The 22,628-nt window shown below is 44.4% G+C and overlaps 1 protein-coding gene across 1 annotated transcript in view; it reads right to left on the reverse strand.

Moving 5' to 3' along the window:
* The window catches only part of Dis3l (DIS3 like exosome 3'-5' exoribonuclease), a 37,534-nt gene continuing 14,906 nt past the window's right edge, over positions 1 to 22,628 (reverse strand). Inside the window, exons 7-15 of the mRNA XM_013009906.1 lie at positions 21,521 to 21,682; positions 15,981 to 16,228; positions 14,513 to 14,605; positions 9,994 to 10,527; positions 4,939 to 5,093; positions 4,656 to 4,834; positions 1,819 to 1,964; positions 427 to 601; positions 1 to 342 (exon numbers count right to left, since the gene is read on the reverse strand). Of these exons, the coding sequence (XP_012865360.1) occupies positions 34 to 342; positions 427 to 601; positions 1,819 to 1,964; positions 4,656 to 4,834; positions 4,939 to 5,093; positions 9,994 to 10,527; positions 14,513 to 14,605; positions 15,981 to 16,228; positions 21,521 to 21,682 (2,001 nt within the window). The 3' untranslated portion in view covers positions 1 to 33. The remainder of the gene's footprint in view (positions 343 to 426; positions 602 to 1,818; positions 1,965 to 4,655; positions 4,835 to 4,938; positions 5,094 to 9,993; positions 10,528 to 14,512; positions 14,606 to 15,980; positions 16,229 to 21,520; positions 21,683 to 22,628) is intronic.

The raw sequence follows: 22,628 nt of genomic DNA on the forward strand, positions 1-22,628 counted from the left end.
GTCAGACCGGGCTCTTTTAATGAAGTCAGTGTTTCAGATCCCGTAATTGTTTGAAACATCCAGGAGTGCTAGGTCCCTTATCTTCTCCAGGAGTGTGTAGAGACTGCCTCCCTTGCTTTGGCAATACTCCTGGTACTCCTCCTCAATGACTTTGCCTTTGATTTCCTGGGCAAGCTGAGCTTCTTCCACGGATCTCGTCACCTCTTTCACCAGCTCACTCTTCAGCAAGAGGGAACTCTGGCGGCAAAGTTCAGTGCTTGACATCTTATAGGGCTTGTTGCTGATTATTTCAAGCCTGATGGTGTCTGAGTGGCAACGCAGGGCCTGTACAGATATTCGTACCTGTCAGAGAGAAAAATGTGTTGCTGAATCACACTCTTTGTCCTTCACACTGGAAAGCAATGCTTAATTGAGATACAGACTTACTGTGACATGGTCAAATAAATGGAAAGTAACGGGGTCCCCTCCTGTTGGGGTAGAGGTGATTTTGTTTTGGCATCGTTGAAGGGATCCTGGTTTCCATTCAGAACGGCTGTCTAGCCCACAGGAGATCACTAAACCATCTTTGTTTTTCAGATAAGCAGCACCTTTAATCCCAAATCTGAATAATCAGAATGAAAGACCAGAGTTATGTATACTGAATATGTACAACTTGAATGCTGAGAGTGCTAATTTTTCTTCTAGACTTAAAAAATAAAAAACCTTTTCTATGATTTTTCCTTTAACAATTTGTTTTTGCATTAGTAGATTGCAACATAAAGTACTGCTAGATAAGAAAGTAAGAGCCTGCCAGGTGCTAGTGGCTCATGCCTATCATCCTAGCTACTCAGGAGGTTGAGATCTGAGGATCACAGTTTAAAACCAGTTGGGGCAGGAAAGGCCCTAAGACTCTTACCTCCAATTAACTAGCAAAACAAGACAAACAAAAAATAACCAACCGGAAATGGAGCTGTGGCTCAAGGGGTAGAGTGCTAGCCCTGAGCAAAATCAGCTGAAGGACAGAGACAGGCCCTGGACACAAGCCGTAAGACCAGGAAAGGAAGGGAAGGAGCCTAATAGTGATGCAGATGTGCATACCTCTGTATGTATATCTGTATACAAACATGTACACAGAAGTCCTGAGTTCAAATCCTAATACCTCCAAAAATAGAGGTTTTATTTGCTAAGACATTTTGGAACAGACTGTACGGGATGAGTAAGTTCCTACAAAAATTAATCCTAATGCATCCTATCATTTACATGTTTGTTTGTCTGTGCCAGTCCTGGGATTTGAACTTAGAACCTGAGCACTGTCCCTGAGAAATTTTGTTCAAGGCTAGTACTCTAGTACGTGAGCTACAGCTTTACTTCCAACTTTTTTTGTGTGGTTAATTGCACTTAAAAGTCTCGTGGACCTTGCCCATGTAATTGTAACCCCTCTGTATGGTATTTTCACAATAAAAAAATTTAAAAAAAGTCTCATGGACTTTCCTGCCCATGCTAGCTTTGAACCAGGATCCTCAGCTTTCAGCCTCCTGAGTAGCTAGGATTATAGGTATGGGCTACTGCTGACCAGCTTCTATACATAGATATATTTATATAGTTCAATTGCTTCCTTCATTTTATAATCCTACATTCAACCATATATTACGATGTATACACAGTGTTAAGTTTGCAGTTGTTTGTATTACATATACATCCAATTCTTTGTGCTGGGGATCAAGCTCAGGGAATCAATTCTACATGCTAAGTAAGTGCTCTACCACTGAGTAACACTCTCAGCCCTAAAGAATTGTGTTCTACTTTTCCTAAGTAACTGTTGCATTCACTGTGACCTACCTTGGAATAAACACAAGCACGCCATTTGTTCTAATGGAGTAAATAACCCCGTCAGCTATGCAGCGCGCCTCGGTGTCAGGGTCTTTGTCCTTGAAGTACATGCACTGGAAGAGCTCGGTAGACTGCTTCTGAGAGTGCTGTGCTGCCTGAAAGAAGCATAGCCCTGCATTCTCAATCCTGATATCCTGGGAAAAAGCTGAAACAGCAACTTTGGAATCAACTACCTAGCTGCGCACCTGTGGTTCACACCTGTCATCCTAGCTACTCAGACTGAGAGCTGAGGATTATGGTTTGAAGCCAGCCAAGGAAGGGAAGTGTGTAAGATTCTGATTTTCAGTTAACTACCAAAAATACCAGAAGTGGAGCTGGGGCTCAAGTCGTTAGAAAGCCAGCTTGAAGCAAAAAAGCCAAGTGAAAGTATAAGGCCCTGACTTCAAGCCCCCAGTACCAACACACAAAAAACCAAAAAACATGGGAACTGTACAATGAAATAGGATTAATTTTTTTTGTTGTTGTTATTGTTGTTGGTCATGGGGCTTGAACTCTGGGCCTGGGCGCTGTCCCTCAGCTCTTCAGCTCAAGGCGAGCACTCTACCACCTGAGCTACAGCACCACTTCTGGTTTTCTAGTGGTTTACTGGAGATGAGATAGGAGTCTCATGGTCTTTCCTGCCCTGCCCAGGTTGGCTTTGACCCATGATCCTCAGATCTCAGCCTCCTGAGTGGGATTACAGGCCTGATCCACTGGCGCCTGGCTTAAATCAATTTTTGTGGGAACTTAATCATCCAGTATTGTCTCTTCAAAAATGTCTGAGAAGCCAGGCCCGGGGGGGCTTATGCCTGTAATCCTAGCTACTCAGGTGGCTGAGATCTGAGGTTTGCAGTTCAAAGCCAGCCCAAGCAGGAAAGTCCATGAGACTCTTATCTCCAATGAATTACCAGAAAACTGGAAGTGGCCCTGTGGCTCAAGTGGCAGTGCTTGTCTTGAGCTGAAGAGCTGAGGGTCAGCACCCAGGCCTAGAGTTCAAGCCCCACGACTGACAACATGTTAGAGGCAGCCAATCACTGTCATAGCTACTCAGGAGGGTGAGACCTGAGGATCATGGTTCAAAGAGGGCCCAAGCAGGAAAGTATGAGATTCTTTTTTTTTTTTTTTTTGTTGGTCATGGGGCTTGAACTCTGGGCCTAGGCGCTGTCCCTCAGCTCTTCAGCTCAAGGCGAGCGCTCTACCACTTGAGCTACAGCGCCACTTCCGGTTTTCTGGTGGTTTATTGGAGATAGGAGTCTCATGGTCTCTCCTGCCCGGGCTGGCTTTGAACCTCGATCCTCAGATCTCAGCCTCCTGAGTAGCTAGGATTACAGGTGTGAGCCACCAGCGCCTGGCTAGTATGAGATTCTTTATTTTCTTCTTATTGGTTGTGGGTCCAGCTATGATATTCTTTTTTTTTTGTCGGTCATGGAGGCTGAACTCTAGGCCCAGGCGATGTTCCTCAGCTCCTCAGCTCAAGGCTAGCACCCTACCATTTGAGCCACAGCTCTACCTCTGGTTTTTTTCTGCTTATGTGGTGCTGAAGAATTGAACCCAGAGCCTCATGCATGCAAGGCAAGCGCTCTACCACTGAGCCAACTTCCCAGATCTCCCAGCTATGAGATTCTTATCTCCAATAAACTACTCAAAGCCAGAAGTGGTGCTGTGGCTCAAGTGGTAGAGCACTAGGCTTGAGCAAAAGAAGCTCAGAGACCTAGCCCAGGCCCTGAGTTCAAACTCCAGGACTAGCACACACACACAACACAAAAGTCTTAGAAAATGAAATATATACATTTTTTGGAGGTACCGGTACTAGGGTTTGAACTCGTCTTCATGCTTATTAGGCAGGAGCTCTACCTCTTGAGCCATTCCACCAGCCCCTTAGGGTTCTTGATTTTGGGGTGTATATGTGTGTGTCTGTCTGTATCTGTATTCTGGGGCTTGAACTAACTCATGGACTGGACACTGTATCTGAGTTTATGCTTAAGACTAACATTCTACCATTGGGATTACAACTTCACAGATAGGAATCTCACGGACTTGCCTCCTGAGTAGCTAGGAATATAGGTATGAGCCACTGGCACCAGGATTGGGTTAGTTATTTTTGAGATAGGGTCTCACTGTATGCCAGGATTGGCCTGTACTACAGTACTATTTGTGCTGCCCTGTGAAATGAAGTTTCTCAAACTTATTTTTGTACAGGCTAGCCTCAATCCTTGGATCTCAGCTTCCCAAGTAGAAAATTCATTCTTTATAAATGAAACATTCCAGAGGCAAGAAAAGTGATATATGGTCATTTGACATGCAAGTGAAACATCACACTTATCCTGATTTTCAAGCCTGTTACATGGAAATCTTGGGAGGGGAAACAGATGAACACTTTGTGATAAAGGGCAACCTGGTAATTCACACTAGATTCACACCAGATGTAACTCAGGAATTCAGGCCCTATTCTGAAACATGCATAAAAATGTGCACACAGGAGACCTTAAACTACACTGCCCAACAGAACTCTGTAATGAGCCAGGCGCTAGAACACTAGCTATCAGGAAGCTGAGATCTGAGGATTGAGGTTCAAAGGCAATCCAGAAAAATCCTTGACTCTCTTTATCTCCAGATAATTAATAAATAAGCCAGAAGTAGAGACATAGCTCAAATGGTAGATTGCTACCAGTAAGTGAAAACTGCCAAATGAGAGCACAAGGCCCCGAGTTCAAGCCCCAGTACTGGCACAAAAAGCCACAGAGATAGTAGACAGTAGATCCAAACACAGAGACAGTAGATCCAAAAAATTTAAAATTCCTTCTTACTCTGTTTCTGTTGTTGATATGTCTGCACAATTCCTCCAGATCTTTGTTGCTGAGCAAATTCTCTTTAATTTCCTCTTTCCTGTCTTTAGAAATGGCTGCCATCAATAGTCGGTGGACAATCATATCAGAATATCTTCTTATTGGAGAAGTAAAATGGGTGTATTTATCCAAGGCAAGACCTTCCAAAAGAAAACAAAACATCAGAATAAAATGAACTGGATATACTTTTGAACCCTCCTGCTCAGGCTCAGGCTCAGGGGTACAGAGGAAATGTCTCGGTCACCATAATGGTGGAAGTCTTCTTCTGCACAGGAGCCGGTAGAGAAATACAACGCGTTGGACATGGCCTGCGTGGCCATAGAGCGCAGTAGCTTGTTCACAATTGGGTCGTTGGGGTCATCAGCCTTATCCAGAGAATCAGCCAGTGTTTTATTGGACCTGACAACAGAAAAACTTTCTGTAAGCCCCATTTACTAAGGACCCTTCACTCATTGCTTTGACTATGTTCATCTGCCTGCGGTGATACTTATTTTGGACTGATTTAGGAAGCAATTCTTTCCTACTACAGAAATGAATGTTAAGGTTTAAACAAAGGGTGAGAATTTAAATAAATCTCTTCAGTAGCAAAAAGCAATGGGCTGATTAATACTAGTTAAAGTTAAAAGTGCTCACAGCTGTAATTCTAGCTACTCAGGAGGCTGAGATCTGAGGATTGCAGTTTAAAGCCAGCCTAAGCAGCAAAGTCTGTGACGCTTATCTCTTTTTTTCTTTTTGGTCCGGTCATGGGGCCTGAACTCTGGGTCTGGGTGCTGTCCCTCAGCTCTTCAGCTCAAGGCTAGTGCCCTACCACTTGAGCCACAGCGCCACTTCTGGCTTTTTTCTTATGTGGTGCTGAGGAATCGAACCCAGGGCCTCAGGCATGCAAGACAAGCGCTCTACCATTGAGCCACCTTCCCAGCCCCATGTGACTCTTATCTCTAATAAGCTACCATAAAACAGGAAGTGGCTTAAGTGGTAGAGTACTTGCCTTGAGCTGAAGAGCTGAGGGACAGTGCCCAGGCCCAGAGTTCAGGTCCCACGACCGGACACACACACACACACAAAAAGAGTCTCATGGACTTCTCTGCTGGGCTGCCTTTGATCTGCAATCCTCAGAAGCTAGGTTTATAGGCATAGGCCACTGGTGCCTATTTTTATAAATAACATGTAAGCCAGGCACAGGTGGCTCATGCCTGTAATCCTAGTTACCCAGGAGGCTGAGATCTGAGAATCATGGTTTAAAGCCAGCCAGGACAGGGAAGTTATGAGACACTTATCTCCAATTAATTACCAAAAAGCCAGAAGTAGAACGGTGGTTTATGTGGTAGAATTCTAACCTTGACCACAAAACTTGAGGAACAGCGCTCAAGCCCCATAACCAACAAGAACAAAAAGATTCTGCGTATGGATGAGGCTACCAAACCTGCCTTTGTGGAGCACCTTTCATCTTCATTGCTCAAGTCAGTTTCCATAGTGACCTGGTCCTATGTTTTTTTTAAGACAACCTCAGTGTGGTGTTAGGGAATACGACACATACATGAAATACCCACCCAATCCTGAGCAACGACAGTACGGGTGGCACACAGTGACATGCTTCACAAGATGGTTAAGGAAAAAGAAAGGTCAGACCGGGCTCTTTTAATGAAGTCAGTGTTTCAGATCCCGTAATTGTTTGAAACATCCAGGAGTGCTAGGTCCCTTATCTTCTCCAGGAGTGTGTAGAGACTGCCTCCCTTGCTTTGGCAATACTCCTGGTACTCCTCCTCAATGACTTTGCCTTTGATTTCCTGGGCAAGCTGAGCTTCTTCCACGGATCTCGTCACCTCTTTCACCAGCTCACTCTTCAGCAAGAGGGAACTCTGGCGGCAAAGTTCAGTGCTTGACATCTTATAGGGCTTGTTGCTGATTATTTCAAGCCTGATGGTGTCTGAGTGGCAACGCAGGGCCTGTACAGATATTCGTACCTGTCAGAGAGAAAAATGTGTTGCTGAATCACACTCTTTGTCCTTCACACTGGAAAGCAATGCTTAATTGAGATACAGACTTACTGTGACATGGTCAAATAAATGGAAAGTAACGGGGTCCCCTCCTGTTGGGGTAGAGGTGATTTTGTTTTGGCATCGTTGAAGGGATCCTGGTTTCCATTCAGAACGGCTGTCTAGCCCACAGGAGATCACTAAACCATCTTTGTTTTTCAGATAAGCAGCACCTTTAATCCCAAATCTGAATAATCAGAATGAAAGACCAGAGTTATGTATACTGAATATGTACAACTTGAATGCTGAGAGTGCTAATTTTTCTTCTAGACTTAAAAAATAAAAAACCTTTTCTATGATTTTTCCTTTAACAATTTGTTTTTGCATTAGTAGATTGCAACATAAAGTACTGCTAGATAAGAAAGTAAGAGCCTGCCAGGTGCTAGTGGCTCATGCCTATCATCCTAGCTACTCAGGAGGTTGAGATCTGAGGATCACAGTTTAAAACCAGTTGGGGCAGGAAAGGCCCTAAGACTCTTACCTCCAATTAACTAGCAAAACAAGACAAACAAAAAATAACCAACCGGAAATGGAGCTGTGGCTCAAGGGGTAGAGTGCTAGCCCTGAGCAAAATCAGCTGAAGGACAGAGACAGGCCCTGGACACAAGCCGTAAGACCAGGAAAGGAAGGGAAGGAGCCTAATAGTGATGCAGATGTGCATACCTCTGTATGTATATCTGTATACAAACATGTACACAGAAGTCCTGAGTTCAAATCCTAATACCTCCAAAAATAGAGGTTTTATTTGCTAAGACATTTTGGAACAGACTGTACGGGATGAGTAAGTTCCTACAAAAATTAATCCTAATGCATCCTATCATTTACATGTTTGTTTGTCTGTGCCAGTCCTGGGATTTGAACTTAGAACCTGAGCACTGTCCCTGAGAAATTTTGTTCAAGGCTAGTACTCTAGTACGTGAGCTACAGCTTTACTTCCAACTTTTTTTGTGTGGTTAATTGCACTTAAAAGTCTCGTGGACCTTGCCCATGTAATTGTAACCCCTCTGTATGGTATTTTCACAATAAAAAAATTTAAAAAAAGTCTCATGGACTTTCCTGCCCATGCTAGCTTTGAACCAGGATCCTCAGCTTTCAGCCTCCTGAGTAGCTAGGATTATAGGTATGGGCTACTGCTGACCAGCTTCTATACATAGATATATTTATATAGTTCAATTGCTTCCTTCATTTTATAATCCTACATTCAACCATATATTACGATGTATACACAGTGTTAAGTTTGCAGTTGTTTGTATTACATATACATCCAATTCTTTGTGCTGGGGATCAAGCTCAGGGAATCAATTCTACATGCTAAGTAAGTGCTCTACCACTGAGTAACACTCTCAGCCCTAAAGAATTGTGTTCTACTTTTCCTAAGTAACTGTTGCATTCACTGTGACCTACCTTGGAATAAACACAAGCACGCCATTTGTTCTAATGGAGTAAATAACCCCGTCAGCTATGCAGCGCGCCTCGGTGTCAGGGTCTTTGTCCTTGAAGTACATGCACTGGAAGAGCTCGGTAGACTGCTTCTGAGAGTGCTGTGCTGCCTGAAAGAAGCATAGCCCTGCATTCTCAATCCTGATATCCTGGGAAAAAGCTGAAACAGCAACTTTGGAATCAACTACCTAGCTGCGCACCTGTGGTTCACACCTGTCATCCTAGCTACTCAGACTGAGAGCTGAGGATTATGGTTTGAAGCCAGCCAAGGAAGGGAAGTGTGTAAGATTCTGATTTTCAGTTAACTACCAAAAATACCAGAAGTGGAGCTGGGGCTCAAGTCGTTAGAAAGCCAGCTTGAAGCAAAAAAGCCAAGTGAAAGTATAAGGCCCTGACTTCAAGCCCCCAGTACCAACACACAAAAAACCAAAAAACATGGGAACTGTACAATGAAATAGGATTAATTTTTTTTGTTGTTGTTATTGTTGTTGGTCATGGGGCTTGAACTCTGGGCCTGGGCGCTGTCCCTCAGCTCTTCAGCTCAAGGCGAGCACTCTACCACCTGAGCTACAGCACCACTTCTGGTTTTTTTCTTTTTGCTTATGTGGTGCTGAGGAATCGAACCCAGGGCCTCAGGCATGCAAGGCAAGCGCTCTACCACTGAGCCACCTTCCCAGCCCCAAATATTTTCTTTCTTTCTTTTTTTTTGTTGGTCGTGGGGCCTGAACTCTGGGCCTGGGCACTGTCCCTCAGCTATTCAGCTCAAGGCTAGTGCTCTACCACTTGAGCTACAGCGCCACTTCCTAAGTTTTAGAGTGCTAGCCTACCATGAATAACGCCCTTGGTTTGATTCCTCTGTACCATATAAACAGAAAAAGGCAGAAGTGGTGCTGTGACTTAAGTGGCAGAGTGCTAACCTTAAGCCAAAGAAGCTCAGACAGTGTCCAGGCCCTGAGTTCAAGCCCTAGAACTGGCTAAAAAAAAAAAAAAAAGTCTCATGGACTTTTCTACCCTGAGTAGCTAGGATTACAGGCATGCGCCACTGGCTCTTGGCTCTTCTTTTTTTTTTTTTGTCGGTCGTGGGTCTTGAACTCTCTGCCTGGCTGCTGTCCCTGCGCTCTTCAGCTCAAGGGGAACACTCTACCACTTGAGCCATAGCGCCAAGTGGTTTATTGGAGATAAGAGTCTCACAGACTTTCCTATCTGGATGGCTTTGAACCACTATCCTCAGATCTCAGCCTCCTGAGTAGCTAGGATTACAGGCATGAGCCACTGGCGCCAGGCCTCTTTTTTTTTTTAATATCAAGAATTATTGCTTAGGCCCAGGAGTCTGAGATCTGAAGATCAAGGTTCAAAGCCAGCCCAGACAGAAAAGTCTAAAACAATAACTCCAATTAACTAGCAAAAATGTTGGGCTAGTGGCATGGCTGGAGTGGTTGAATGCCAGTAAGCCATCCATGAACACAAAGCCCTGTTCTAATATTGGTCCACAAACAAAAAAATAACCATAAAAAGGTCAGGCACTGGAGCTCATACCTATAATCCTAGCTACTCAGGAGGCTGAAATGTCAAGATCACAGTTCAAAGCCAGCCTGGGCAGGAAGTCTGTGCGACTCATCTCTTTTCATAAATTATGAAAACAGCCAGAAGTGGAGCTGTGGCTGAAATGGTAGAGCACTAGCCTTGAGCACAAAGGCTCAGGGACAGGGCTCAGGCCTTGGATTCAAGTCCCAGGACTGGCACCAAAAACAAACAAACAAAAAAGTCCATCCAGGAAATAAGTGGCTACCACTTTGCGCTGTTGCCCTGTTCCTCAGGACTACCTGGTATCTATGTCGAAGCCTTTTGCCTTAGCGCATTCTCGGAGCTCAGCGAAGAACTCCTGGTGTGGAGGAGGGTGCTGGCGCAGCAGGGCCTGGTGAGGAAAACTTTCCCAGATCTTCTTGGCTACCCAGTGGTTGGCGAGGATCATGCATTCGGCCACCGTCTCGTGCACCTCCAGGGGCTGCCTGGGAATGAGGTCGTGAATGTTCTTTCTTTCGTCTAGCTCTACTCGAACCTCTACCCCTTCCAGTTCCAGCGCGCCACAGCCATCGCGTTGGGCTCGGATGTGGCGAGCTATGTTGGTCAGCTTGCCGATGGCCCACACTAACTCCTCCAGCCTGGCTTGTCTGCTCTTCTCATCCAAGTCCTTGAATTCTGGAATCTCATCGAGGATGCTGAAGTTGCCATCCAGAAGTTCCTGGGCTGCTTCATAGAACAGTTTGTAAGCGGATCGAATAATGGTACGGCCATACCACACTTGCTTGATTTCATAAGAAGTTTTATTCAGTTCCCACATGACACTTACAGCATACCTGCAAAACCAGGAACATTGGCATCACTGTTCATTTCTAGTTTTTTTTTTTTTTTTGCTGGTCGTGGGGCCTGAACTCTGGGTCTGGGCGCTGTCCCTCAGCTCTTCAGCTCAAGGCTAGCACTCTACCACTTGAGCCACAGCACCACTTCCGGCTTTTTTCTTTTTGCTTATGTGGTGCTGAGGAATTGAACCCAGGGCCTCAGGCATGCAAGGCAAGCGCTCTACCACTGAGCCACCTTCCCAGCCCCAAGACTCTTATTTCTAATTAAGTGGCAAAATGCTGGAAGTGGAAGAGAGCCTCAAGTGATAGAATGCCAGGTAAAGGAGAGCGCCCGGACTCAGGCTCCAATACTGGTGCACACACACACAACCTTGAAAGACATGATATTCTATCAAATTTTGTTTCCAATCTCTCAATCCAACTACTCTACCACAGAAGGAAAACAAATATATATATATATATATATATATATATATATATATAAACTCTGGCTGGGCCTGGGTGCTGTCCCTCAGCTCTTCAGCTCAATGCTAGCACTCTACCAATTGAGCCACAGCACCACTTCTGGTTTTCTGGTGGTTTATTGGAGATAAAAGTGTCACAGACTTTGCTGCCCGGGCTGGCTTTGAACTGTGATCCTCAGATCTCAGCCTCCTAAGTTGCTAGGATTACAGGAATGAGCCACCAGCAACCGACTTCAAGTAAATATTTAAAACTTTTTTCTTTGTTTTTGTTTTCTTTTTGTCTTGTTTATGTGTCTTTGGGAGGGCAGGGGGACACAGAAATGGAAGGACAATGAAGTAGTGAACAATGCAGTAGTGGTACTCATTAGACACTGTTAAAAATGAACTATACAACTTGTTGGGGGGATGGGAGGGGAAAACTGGGAGAATGAGGACATGACTCTACTCTACTCTTTGCCTGACTTATGTAACTACAACCCCTCTCTCCATCACCTTTATCATGACAATGAAAAAAAACTAAAAAAAAAATTAACAACAAAGGTAGACCAGGTTCTGCTTAGCTCTGCACAAATCTGAAGTAAGTTCACATTGATTACTGACCCTGCCTTACAGTTCTCCATTTGGATAGTCAAGTCCAGGCAAAGTCCAGCCTTTAAAATCCTACAGGATGACAGTAAGCTACAAGAGTCTTGATGACAGGTTAAGAGCAAAAGTTAACTTAGCAAAGAACCATTCTTGGAAATGGAGTGGTGGCTAAGGTGGTAGAGCGCTTGCCTTGAGCTGAAGAGCTTAGGTCCAGAGTTCAAGCCCCACAATTGACCAAAAAAAAAAGAAAAAGAAAGAAAGGAAAAAAAAGAACCATTCTGCTACCATAACCTATTTATAAGCTGGACACTGGTGGCTCAAGCCCATAATTTTTTTTTGGGTGGGGGGCCAGTCCTGGGGCTTGAACTCAGGACCTGGGCACTGTCCTTGAGTTTCTTTTGTTTAAGGCTAGCACTCTACCACGTGAGCCACAGCACCACTTCCAGCCTTTTCTGTTTATGTGGTACTGAGGAATGAAACCCAGGGCTTCATGCATGCTAGGCAAGCACTCTACCACATTCCCAGCCCTCAAATCCATAACTACTCTGAAAGCTGAGATCTGAAGATTGCAGTTGAAAGCCAATCAAGGCAGGAAAGTCCACAAGACTCTTATCTCCAATTAAACTCCAAAAGCCAGAAGTAGAAGTGTGGCTCAAGTGGTAGAGTGCTAGCCTTGAGTGAAATAACTAAGGGACACTACCCAGGCCCTGAGTTCAATCGCCAGTGTAGATACACAGAAATTACAACTCATGTTCTCAAACTTTAGTTTTCCTAGTATGTAAAAAAAGCTCTATCAGGTCTGGGAAGGTGGCTCAGTGGTAGAGCGCTTGCCTTGCATGCCTGAGGCCCTGGGTTCGATTCCTCAGCACCACATAAGCAAAAAGAAAAAAACTGCAAGTGGTGCAGTGGGTCAAGTGGTAGAGCGCTAGCCTTGAGCTGAAGAGCTGAGGGACAGCGCCCAGGCCCAGAGTTCAGGCCCCACGACTGGACCCAAACAAAAATTTAAAAAAAAAAACCTCTTGCATTAAATGTGTAATTAATCAAAAGCCCAAATGACAAGTGGGCAAGGAATATGAAGTAGTTCATAGAAACCTAAAAATGTGCCACTCCCATTATAGAAGGAAAAATGCAAATGATAAGCAAGATGCCGCTTGTCATCTGTCTTGTTGGCAAGGCGTGGGGGAAGCCAGTGTTCTGTGGAAATATAATCAGTGTGACCTCTGTGGAGGGCAGCTTAATTCTATCCATCTGAACACAAATGCAAGAACCTCGCACACAAATTCCACTCCTGCTATTTCTCCTTCAGATGGATTGGATTGTTTGAAAATGTAGAAGTGAGTTAAGTTCAAAGTAACTTGGGACAATTTTGTTTTTAAGAGCAAAAGACTGGCAGCCCTCCAAGTTTTCATAGACAAGCAACTGTTACTAAAGTAGAATGATTTCTTGGATACATTGTTACTTTAAAAAAGGGCAGGTAATAGCTACTCAGGAGGCTGAGATCTGAGGATCGTATTCAAAGCTAGCCCGGGTAGGAAAGTCTGTGAGACTCTTATCTCCAATACAAACCACTAGAAAACCGGAAGTGGCGCTATGGCTCAAGCGGTAGAGCACTCGCCTTGAGCTGAAGAGCGCAGGGACAGTGCCCAAGCCCAGAGTTCAAGCCCCACGACCGACCAAAAAAAAAAAAGGGAGGGGGAAGAGGAAGGTAAGCCAGCAACCAGGAAGGTAAGCCTGGAATCTTTGTTACTCAGGAGGCTGAGAGCTGAGAACTGGTTCAAAGCCAGCCCAGAAAGAAAAATCTGTGAGATTCTTGTCTTCAATTAACCACCAAACACTGAAGAGAACTCCAGAAGTGGAGCCTTGAGTGAAAAAAGCTAAAGGACAACATCTTGGCTCTGATTGTAATTGTACAATAAATAGATAAATACCTAAGCAAGCAAGCAAAGCAGGGCAGGAACTGGTGGCTCGCTACTCAGGAGGCTGAGATCTGAAGATTAAAGTCTGAACTCAGCCTGGGCCAAATGTGAGACTCTTTTTTTGTTTTTTTTTTCCAGACTTGAACTCAGGGCCTGGGCACTATCCTTGAGCTTCTTTTGCTCAAGACTAGCACTCTACCACTTGAGCCATAGCACCACTTCTGGCTTTTTCTGCTTATGTCATACTAAGGAACTGAACCCAGGCAAGCACTCTACCACTAAGCCACATTCTCAGCCCCCCTTGAAACTCTTAGGTCCAATTAACCAGCAAAAAGCCAGAAGTGGAGCTGTGGCACAAGTGGTAGAGTGTTAGCCTTGAGTGAAAAAGCAAAGTGAGAACATGAAGACATAAGCTCAAGCCCCAGTACTGGCATTAGAAAGAAAAAAGAAAAGACAAAAAGAGAAAAGAAAAAAGAAAGGAAGCCAGGTGCTGGTGGCTCACGCCTCCTAGCTACTCAGGAGACTGAGATCTGAAGATTGAGGTTCAAAGCCAGCCCAGGCGGGAAAGCCCGTGAGACTCTTATCTCCAATAAACCATTAGAAAACTGGAAGTGGTGCTGTGGCTCAAGTGGTAGAGCACTAGCCTTGAGCTGAAGTGCTCAGGGATAATGCCCAGGCCCAGAGTTCAAGCCCCATGTCTGACCCAAAAAAGGGAAGAAAAAAATAAAAGGGAGGAAGGAAGGAGATAGAAAGGAAGGGAGAGAAGGAGAGAGAGAAGGAAGGAAGGAAGGAAGAAGGTTAGGAAGGAAGACAGAAAGAAGGGCTGGAGAAATAAGGTTGCCTAAAAATGAGCAAGGTAAGGGATGGAGAAGCTGGAAAAGTAGCAATAAGAGGCACTTAGGTTAGAGCTTATGGAAAATGAGAGGCACACAGCAGGAAGAAACAACCCCAGAAGAGCCAAGGTAAGCCAAGGTAAGCTCTGAAAATAAAAAATATATATCTCATAACCCAACTCACCTATCAACACCTCCCAGGAGGGAACACAAGTCAGCACTCAGCACCGGGGGCAGCATGTCATAGCGCCGATCTGCTAGGTAGTATGTGGTGGCCCTGTGAATGACATGGGTTTGGTAACTGACCTTCAGCGGGCTGCAGCAGAAGCCTCTGACTGCAGGGGCTGCAGGAGGTAAACGGTCTGGACCCCAGTGCGGATTGCCAAGGCTGCGGCTCTTCATAAAGCACAGCAGACTGCTTTATAAAACCTTCCCCTGGGCCCACTTTCCTGAGTGATACTGCTTTGGGCTGAGGAGTCTTTCACTGATGGAAGAGTATAAAGGACAAGGAAAACTGGAGCATGATGAACTGGTATTTATATAAAAGTAGCATATTCCAACCTATTTCAGTTTTGTAAGAAACAGTATATTAATAAAGCCAGGTGCCAGAGACTCACAAATGTCATCCCTGATACTCAGGAGGCTGAGATCTGAAGAAAATGGTTTCAAAGCCAGCCTGGGCAGAAAAGTCCATGAGACTCTTTAATTAACCACCAAAAGCTAGAAGTGGGGCTGTGGCTCAAATGGTAGAGCACTAGCCTCGAGCACAAAAGCTTAGAAACAGCACCCAGGCCCAGAGTTCAAGGCCAGGGTTGGCAAAAAAAAACAGAAACAAAAAACACAACCCCCACCCTACCCCCTACAACCCCCTCCCCCCCCAAAAAAAAAACAGTGTGTCAAAAGGTTAAAAAAAAAAAGTTAAGGGGCTGGGAAGGTGGCTCAGTGGTAGAGCGCTTGCCTTGCATGCATGAGGCCCTGGGTTCGATTCCTCAGCACCACATAAGCAAAAAGAAAAAAAGCCAGAAGTGGTGCTGTGGCTCAAGTGGTAGAGTGCTATCCTTGAGCTGAAGAGCTGAGGGACAGCGCCCAGGCCCAGAGTTCAGGCCCCACGACCGGACCCCTCCCCCCAAAAAAAGTTAGTGGCTCAGGTCTATAATCCTAGTTACTCAGGACGCTGAGATCTCAGGATCATGGTTCAAAGCCAGCTCCAACAGAGAAATCCATGAGACTCATCTCTAATTAACCACCAAAGAGCCAGAAGTAGAGGTTCAAATGATAGAGCACAACCAAAGGAGGAGGCTGCAATGCTTGGTAAGAAATGTATGCATTATCCTGCCCATGTAATTGTAACCCCTCTGTACAGTATGTTCACAAATAAAAAATAAAAAAAATGATAGAGCACTAGCCTTGAACAGAAAAAAACTATACAAGATCAAAGGCCCTTAGTTCAGGCCCCAGGACTGGCACACATGCACACACACAAAAGGCTAAAAAAAAAGGAAATGTAAATGAACCAAGATGCTATCTTTCCTGAAGGAGAAAAGGATGTGGCATTCTGGAAAGCATAAACAGGAATCTTTGAACATCTGACATTCACACGGACAGAAACACGGTCACCCTTGCACCCTTATACTGATTCCCATCAGTGGTACCTGGTCCTAGCTTCCACATCGATGTAAGAATTGGGTGCCACAAAATGGGTCACGTCTGCGATGTGGACCCCCAGCTCCAGGTTGCCATTGTGTAAGGTTCTCACGGAGAGGGCGTCATCCACGTCCTCGCAGCCTTTGGGGTCAATGCTGAACACGAGGTGTGTTTTCCTCAAGTCTTTCCGTCTTTTCTCTTCTTCAGGACTCACCTTCCAGGGTTTTTCTGGCGAGTTCACTGGCATCTCACACATCTGCACAGAGCTAAGCAGTCAGCCATCTGGGCAGTACCAGTTGAATTCATTCATTCCCAATTACTTCCCTGCATGTGCTTACTTTGTTTCTTTGGATCAATCATTATTTACTAGGGGTTTTCAGTCACTGAGCTAGGCACTGTAAAGTCAGGAATCAATAAGAGAGATTTTTTTGATGTGTGTGGTATTGGGGTTTGAACTCAGGGTCTACTACTTGAAAAAGAGATACTCAACTAGTTGAGCCATGTCTCTACGTGTGAGAAGGGATCTTGCTAACTTTTTGTCTGGGCTAGCCTAGAAACCCAATCCTCCTGATATCTGCTTCTCAATTAGTTGGGATTATAGTTCCCAGCAGAAAAGACACTAGCCAGTCCTAGAGCTCAAACTCAGGGCATGGCACTGTCCCTGAGCATCTTTGTGTTCAAGGCTAGAGCTTTACCACTTGAGCCACAGTGCCAACTTTTACTGAATGGTTTATTGGAGATAAGAGTCTCACAGACTTTCCAGTTCAGGCTGGCTTTGAACCATGATTCTAAGATCTCAGCCTCCTGAGTAGCTAGGATGACAGGTATGAGCCACCAGTGCCTGGCTTCTATGAACCTTTTTGTGTGTGTGTGTGTGTGTGTGTGTGTGTGTGTGTGTGAGTCATGGGGCTTGAACTCTGGGCCTGGGCGCTGTCCCTGAGCTCTTCAGCTCAAGGTAAGTGCTCTACCATTTGAACCACAGCACCACTTCTAGCTTTCTGGTGGTTAATTCGAGGTAAGAGTCTCACTGACTTTCATTCCTAGGTTGGCTTTGAACCACAGTCCTCAGATTTCAGCCTCCTGAAGCTAGGATGACAGGTGTGAGCCACCGACACCCAACTTAGACTACTTTGTTTTTGTGTGTGTGTGTGTCTGGTTGTGGGGCCTGAACTCTGGGTCTGGGCACTGTCCTTCAGCTCTTTAGCTCAAGGCTAGCGCTCTACCACTTGAGCCACTGCGCCACTTCCGGTTTTTTTTTCTTCTGCTTATGTGGTGCTGAGGAATCGAACCCAGGGCCTCATGCATGCAAGGCAAGTGCTCTACCACTGAGCCACCTTCCCAGCCCTTAGACTACTTTTTTGCTCAAAGCTAGGACTCCACCCAGGCTCTGGTGGCTCACACCTGTCATCCTAGCTACTCAGGAGGCTGAGATCTGAAGATCGAGGTTCAAAGCCAGCCTGGGAAGGAAAGTCTGTGAGACTCTTATCTCCAATTAACTACCAGAAAACCGGAAGTGGTACTGTGGCTTAAGTGGTAGAGCACTTGCCTTGAGCTGAAGAGTTCAGGGACAGTGCCTAGGCTCAGAATTCAAGCCCCACAACCAACCTCCACCACCTCCCCACCTCCAAAAAAAAAAAATCTAGAACTCCACTACTTGAGCCATACTCTACTTCTGGCTGTTTTTGATGGTTAATTGGAGATAAAAATCTCATGAACTTTCTAGCTGAGCCTGGCTTCAAACCCTGATCCTTAGATCTGTCTCCTGAGTAGCTGGGATTACAGGCATGAACCACCAGCATCCAGCTCAGAAAAGACTCTCTTGAAGGCTTCCATTGTGTTGTGGAAGTGTGCTATAACTTCCACCAGTCCCCTTGGTCATGGGGGCTGGAGGAGGAATGATGGGGAGGCTTATGGGAGGGAGTACAAAGTATACTCCATTTTCAAAGATCCAGCTACTTAAGTGCAGTTGATCTCATAATTCAAGTAAAGTCCTGAAAACGTCAATGTGTCCCAAATAATAAGAGCTTATTCATTGAAGGTAATTTACCCAGGACGTCTAGGGCATTTCTTTCCATTAGCATCTGTTATTAGATCTGTTTAGACATCAATTTATAATAAAATAGGCTAAAAGGGAAGAGAAAATTCCAGTCCTGTGAAAGCTAGTTCCTATGTTGTCTTAACATTTTCACTAAGAGCTACCAAACAAACCAACAAATAATTTCTGGAAACTAAAGTCAAACATCAAAATTTAATAGTATAAAATCTTCTAAAGCTGGACATGGTGGCTCATGCCTGTAATCCTAGCTACTCAGGAGGCTGAGATCTGAGGATCGTGGTTCAAAGCCAGCCTAGGCAGAAAAGGCCATAAGACTCTTATCTCCAGTAAATAACTCAGAAAACCAGAAGTGGCACTGTGGCTCAAGTGGTAGAGCACTTGCCTTGAGCTGAAGAGCTCTGGGACAGCGCCCAGGCCCAGAGTTCAAGCCCCTATTGTCAAAAAAACAAAAACAAAAACAAACCTTCTAAAATATTTTCCTATTATACCTCCTGTTTTATCCAAAGTTATCATGAAAATAAGAACACACACATACACACTCCTGATGGTAATATAGATTGGTGCAATGCCTTCTGGAGAACCATCTGTCTATAATAAAAACTATTTTACAGGCAAGGTACCAATGGCTCATGCCTGTAATCCTAGCCACTGAAGAGGCTGAGATCTGAAGATCGCAGTTCAAAGTCAGCCTAAGCTGACAAATTTGAGAGGCTCTTATCCCCAGTTAAACAGCAAATATCTGGAAGACAAGGTGTGGTGCAGTGATAGAGTGCCAGCCTTGAGCAGGAATAGCCAAATTAGAGCTCAAGGCTCTGAGTTCAAGCCCCAGTACGCACACACACACACACACACACATACACACACAAATATATACATATATATGTATATATTCACACACACAAATATATACATATATATGTATACACACACACACACACACACACACACACACACACACACACACACACACGTATGTCCTTTGACTTTCTATCCTTTCTTTTTGGTCAGTGGTGGGGCTTGAACTCTGGGTTTGGGCACTGCCCCAGAGCTCTTCAGCTCAAGGTGAGCACTCTACCACTTGTCCTTTGACTTTCTAATCTCACTTTAAAGCTTACATTCCAAGAGAAAGATCAAAAAGAACAAAAAAGGCAATATAGCACTTTTTATAGTACTGAAAAATTAAACAACCCAAATGTCCAACAACTGAGAAATGTTTAAGCAAAGTAGGGTATGTTAATTTCAGCCATTCGTTATAACTACTAAAAATAAGAAAGCTATGCCAATACACAGGAATAATTTTAAACCAAAGATGCAGAAAACAAGTACACATGATAAATGTAGCCATGCGAAAATAATAAACAAGATTTATGACGATTTGAAAAGATCAGAAAATGGTGGAAATAGCTCATGTTTTATGTTCATTGGATTTTTGTTTTCTGTAAAGGTTACAAAAACAGTCTGATAATGAACATGAATTTTGGATCCATGGATGGGTGATATACGGACCCCGAGAATCTGTTCCCCTCATCTTTCTGCAGCCTTTGTATATGAGCTCTTCTAGTTAGGGTGTGGAGCTCAGTTGGGCCTTGCTCTAAATACCTTTCATGGTTAGACAGAGACACATCATTTTTATGCACAGTTGGAAAATGTCACAATTTGATGTTTTTTGTTTGTTTTTTTATGGTCAGTTGTGGGGCCTGAACTCTGGGCCTGGGCACTGTCCCTCAGCTCTTCAGCTCAAGGCTAGCGCTCTACCACTTGAGCCACAGCGCCACTTCCGGCTTTTTTCTTTCTCCTTATGTGGTGCTGAGGAATCGAACCCAGGGCCTCATGCATGCAAGGCAAACACTCTACAGCTGAGCCACCTTCCCAGCCCCAAACGTCACAATTTGAAAGCTGTGGCAACTATACCAAACTAATTTTATACTTGAAGTTGACTTCAGCCTGGTCCAAGTTCAGAAGAAAGAGAAGAGGACCAAGTGCTGGTTGGTGTCTTGTCCCTGTAATTCTAGCTACTCAGGAAGCTGAGATCTGAGGATCATTGTTTGAAGCCACCCTGGGCAGGAAAGTCCAGTGAGATTCTTACTTCCAAATTAACCACCAAAAAGCTGCAAGTAGAGGTGTGGCTCAAATGGTAGAGTGCCAGCCTTAAGCAGAATAAGCTAAGCAAGAGTATGAGACTCTGAGTTCAACTTTCACTATGGTCACAAAAGAAAAAAAAATTAAATGTCTAATGTCTCTAGTTTTCTCTTTTCACTATATTTATAATTTATATTTATTATTATTTTTTTTGTCCATTGTGGGGCTTGAACTCTTGGCCTGGGCACTGTCCCTCAGCCCTTTTTTTCTGTTTATGTGGTGCTGAGGAATTGAACCCAGGGCCTCATGCATGCAAGGCAAGCACTCTACCACTGAGCCACCTTCCCAGTCCCCCTTTATTTTGTCAGTTGTGGGGCTTGAACTCGGGTCTGGGCACTGTACCAGAGCTCATTTGCTCAAGGCTAGCATTCCACCACTTTGGGCCACATAGCCATTTCCTGTTTTCTGGTGGTTTATTGGAGAAAAGTGTCAGGCATCTGGACGCTGGTGGCTCACGCCTATAATCCTAGCTACTAAGGAGGCTGAGATCTGAGGATCATGGTTCAAAGCCAGCTGGGGCAGAAAAGTCTGTGAGACTCTGATCTCCAGTAAACCACTAAAAAACTGGAAGTGGTGTTGTAGCTCAAGAGGTAGAGAGATGACCTTCAGCTGAAGAGCTCAGGGACAGTGCTCAGGCCCAGACTTCAAGTCCCATGACCGACCAAAAAGAAAAATAGAAAAAAAAGTCTCATGGACTTCCCTGCCCTCACTGACTTTGAACAGTGATTCTCAGATTGCAGCCTCCTGAATAGCTAGGATTACAGGCATGAGCCATTAGGGCCTGGCTTGTATTTGTAATTTGTAATAGTCCCCATGGATGGGGACTATTTTTGAACTGTAAAGGTTATTGTCAATGTGTGATTTATGTTTTAAATTTGTAAGAATCATCTAATGTGATATACCAATTATTTTATTTTATTTTTTTGTCGGTCGTGGGGCCTGAACTCTGGGCCTGGGCGCTGTCCCTCAGCTCTTCAGCTCAAGGCTAGTGCTCTACCACTTGAGCTATAGCGCTACTTCTGGCTTTTTCTGCTTATGTGGTGCTGAAGAATCAAACCCAGGGCCTCATGCTTGCAAAGCAAGCATTCTACCACTGAGCCACCTTCCCAGCACTGATATACCAATTTTTATAAGTGACATTTAACTGTTTCACAACTCATTAAAATATTTTATATCGGAAAAAAAGGATATTTTTCTTTTTTCTGGCTTTAGATAGTACATATTGATTGGCATATAATATTTAGTATATCTTCACTGATACATAGTATAAAAATTTGTCTTTCTATATAGGAGAGAGCAACAATAGCAAAATGCAAATGTTTGTCCCTACACCAACACTTCTAGAAATCTGACCTGAGCCTCAGAGAAAGGAACAACGGAAATGCTGTTTTCCACCAAGATGGTTGCGATCTCCCCTTCCAGATCGCCGATCCTTCCTAGAACACGCACAAAATGTCCATTTGGATACACAGACGTTGATTCCCAGGAATCAATGCGTACAACTACCCTGAAGTCCTGCAGAGAAGAAAGGAAAACACATGCCAAAACCAGTCAGGAAACGGAAAAACAGCCCTGGGTTCCAAAGAGAGGGGCCCTTTTGCAGGGAGTGGCATGGGACACTTTATTTTCCTCTTTGGCTTTTGTCCTACCTGTTTTACTCAATTGCCAGATGGTATCTAAGCACTTGGCCCAATGCTTTGAAAAGAGGCATCGCCTCCTCACATCGGAGAATTGGGCTGCAAATTTTAGTCTGTTAAAGCCAACTGTAAACCATTTAACACTTGCCATGACAGGAAAAAATGCAATGACGCATGATCCAAATTAAGTTTTAAAACAATGGACTCAATTTTTAGTGTGTAGGAGTTACTTTCTGATTTCTGTCTTTTTTTTTTTTTTTTGTGCTAGTGCTATTGCTTGCACTCCAAGTCTGAGCATTGTTCCTTAGCTTTTTTCACTCAACAATGGCAATCTACCAGTGGGGTGCTAGTGGCTCACGCCTGTAATTCTAGCTACAGGAGGCTGAGATCTGAGGCTCACAGTTCAATACCAGCCTGGGCAGGAAAGTCGGTGAGACTCCTATCTCCAATAAACCACTAGAAAACCCGAAGTGGCACTGTGGCTGAAGCTGTAGAGTGCTTGCCTTGAGCTGAAGAGCACAGGGACAGCGCCCAAGTCCAGAGTTCAAGCCTCACAACGGACCAAAAAAAATGGCAATCTACCACTTGATCCCTATCTCTATTCCTGTTTGGTGTGTGTGTGTCTTTTTTTGCAGGTTAATTGGAGTTAAGAGTCTCATGGATTTGTCTGCTCAGGCTGGCTTCAAACTTCAATCTTCAGTTCTCAGCCTACTCAGTAGCTAGGATTACAGGTGTGAGCTACCAGTACTGGGTCAAGTAAAGGTTAATTTCTAAGTTCCTTGTTTCTATCTTCTCTCCAGTGCTATATATATATATATATATAT

This window comes from Dipodomys ordii, unplaced genomic scaffold, assembly GCF_000151885.1.
Source record: "Dipodomys ordii isolate 6190 unplaced genomic scaffold, Dord_2.0 Scaffold11, whole genome shotgun sequence".
Classification (NCBI taxonomy): Eukaryota; Metazoa; Chordata; class Mammalia; order Rodentia; family Heteromyidae; genus Dipodomys; species Dipodomys ordii.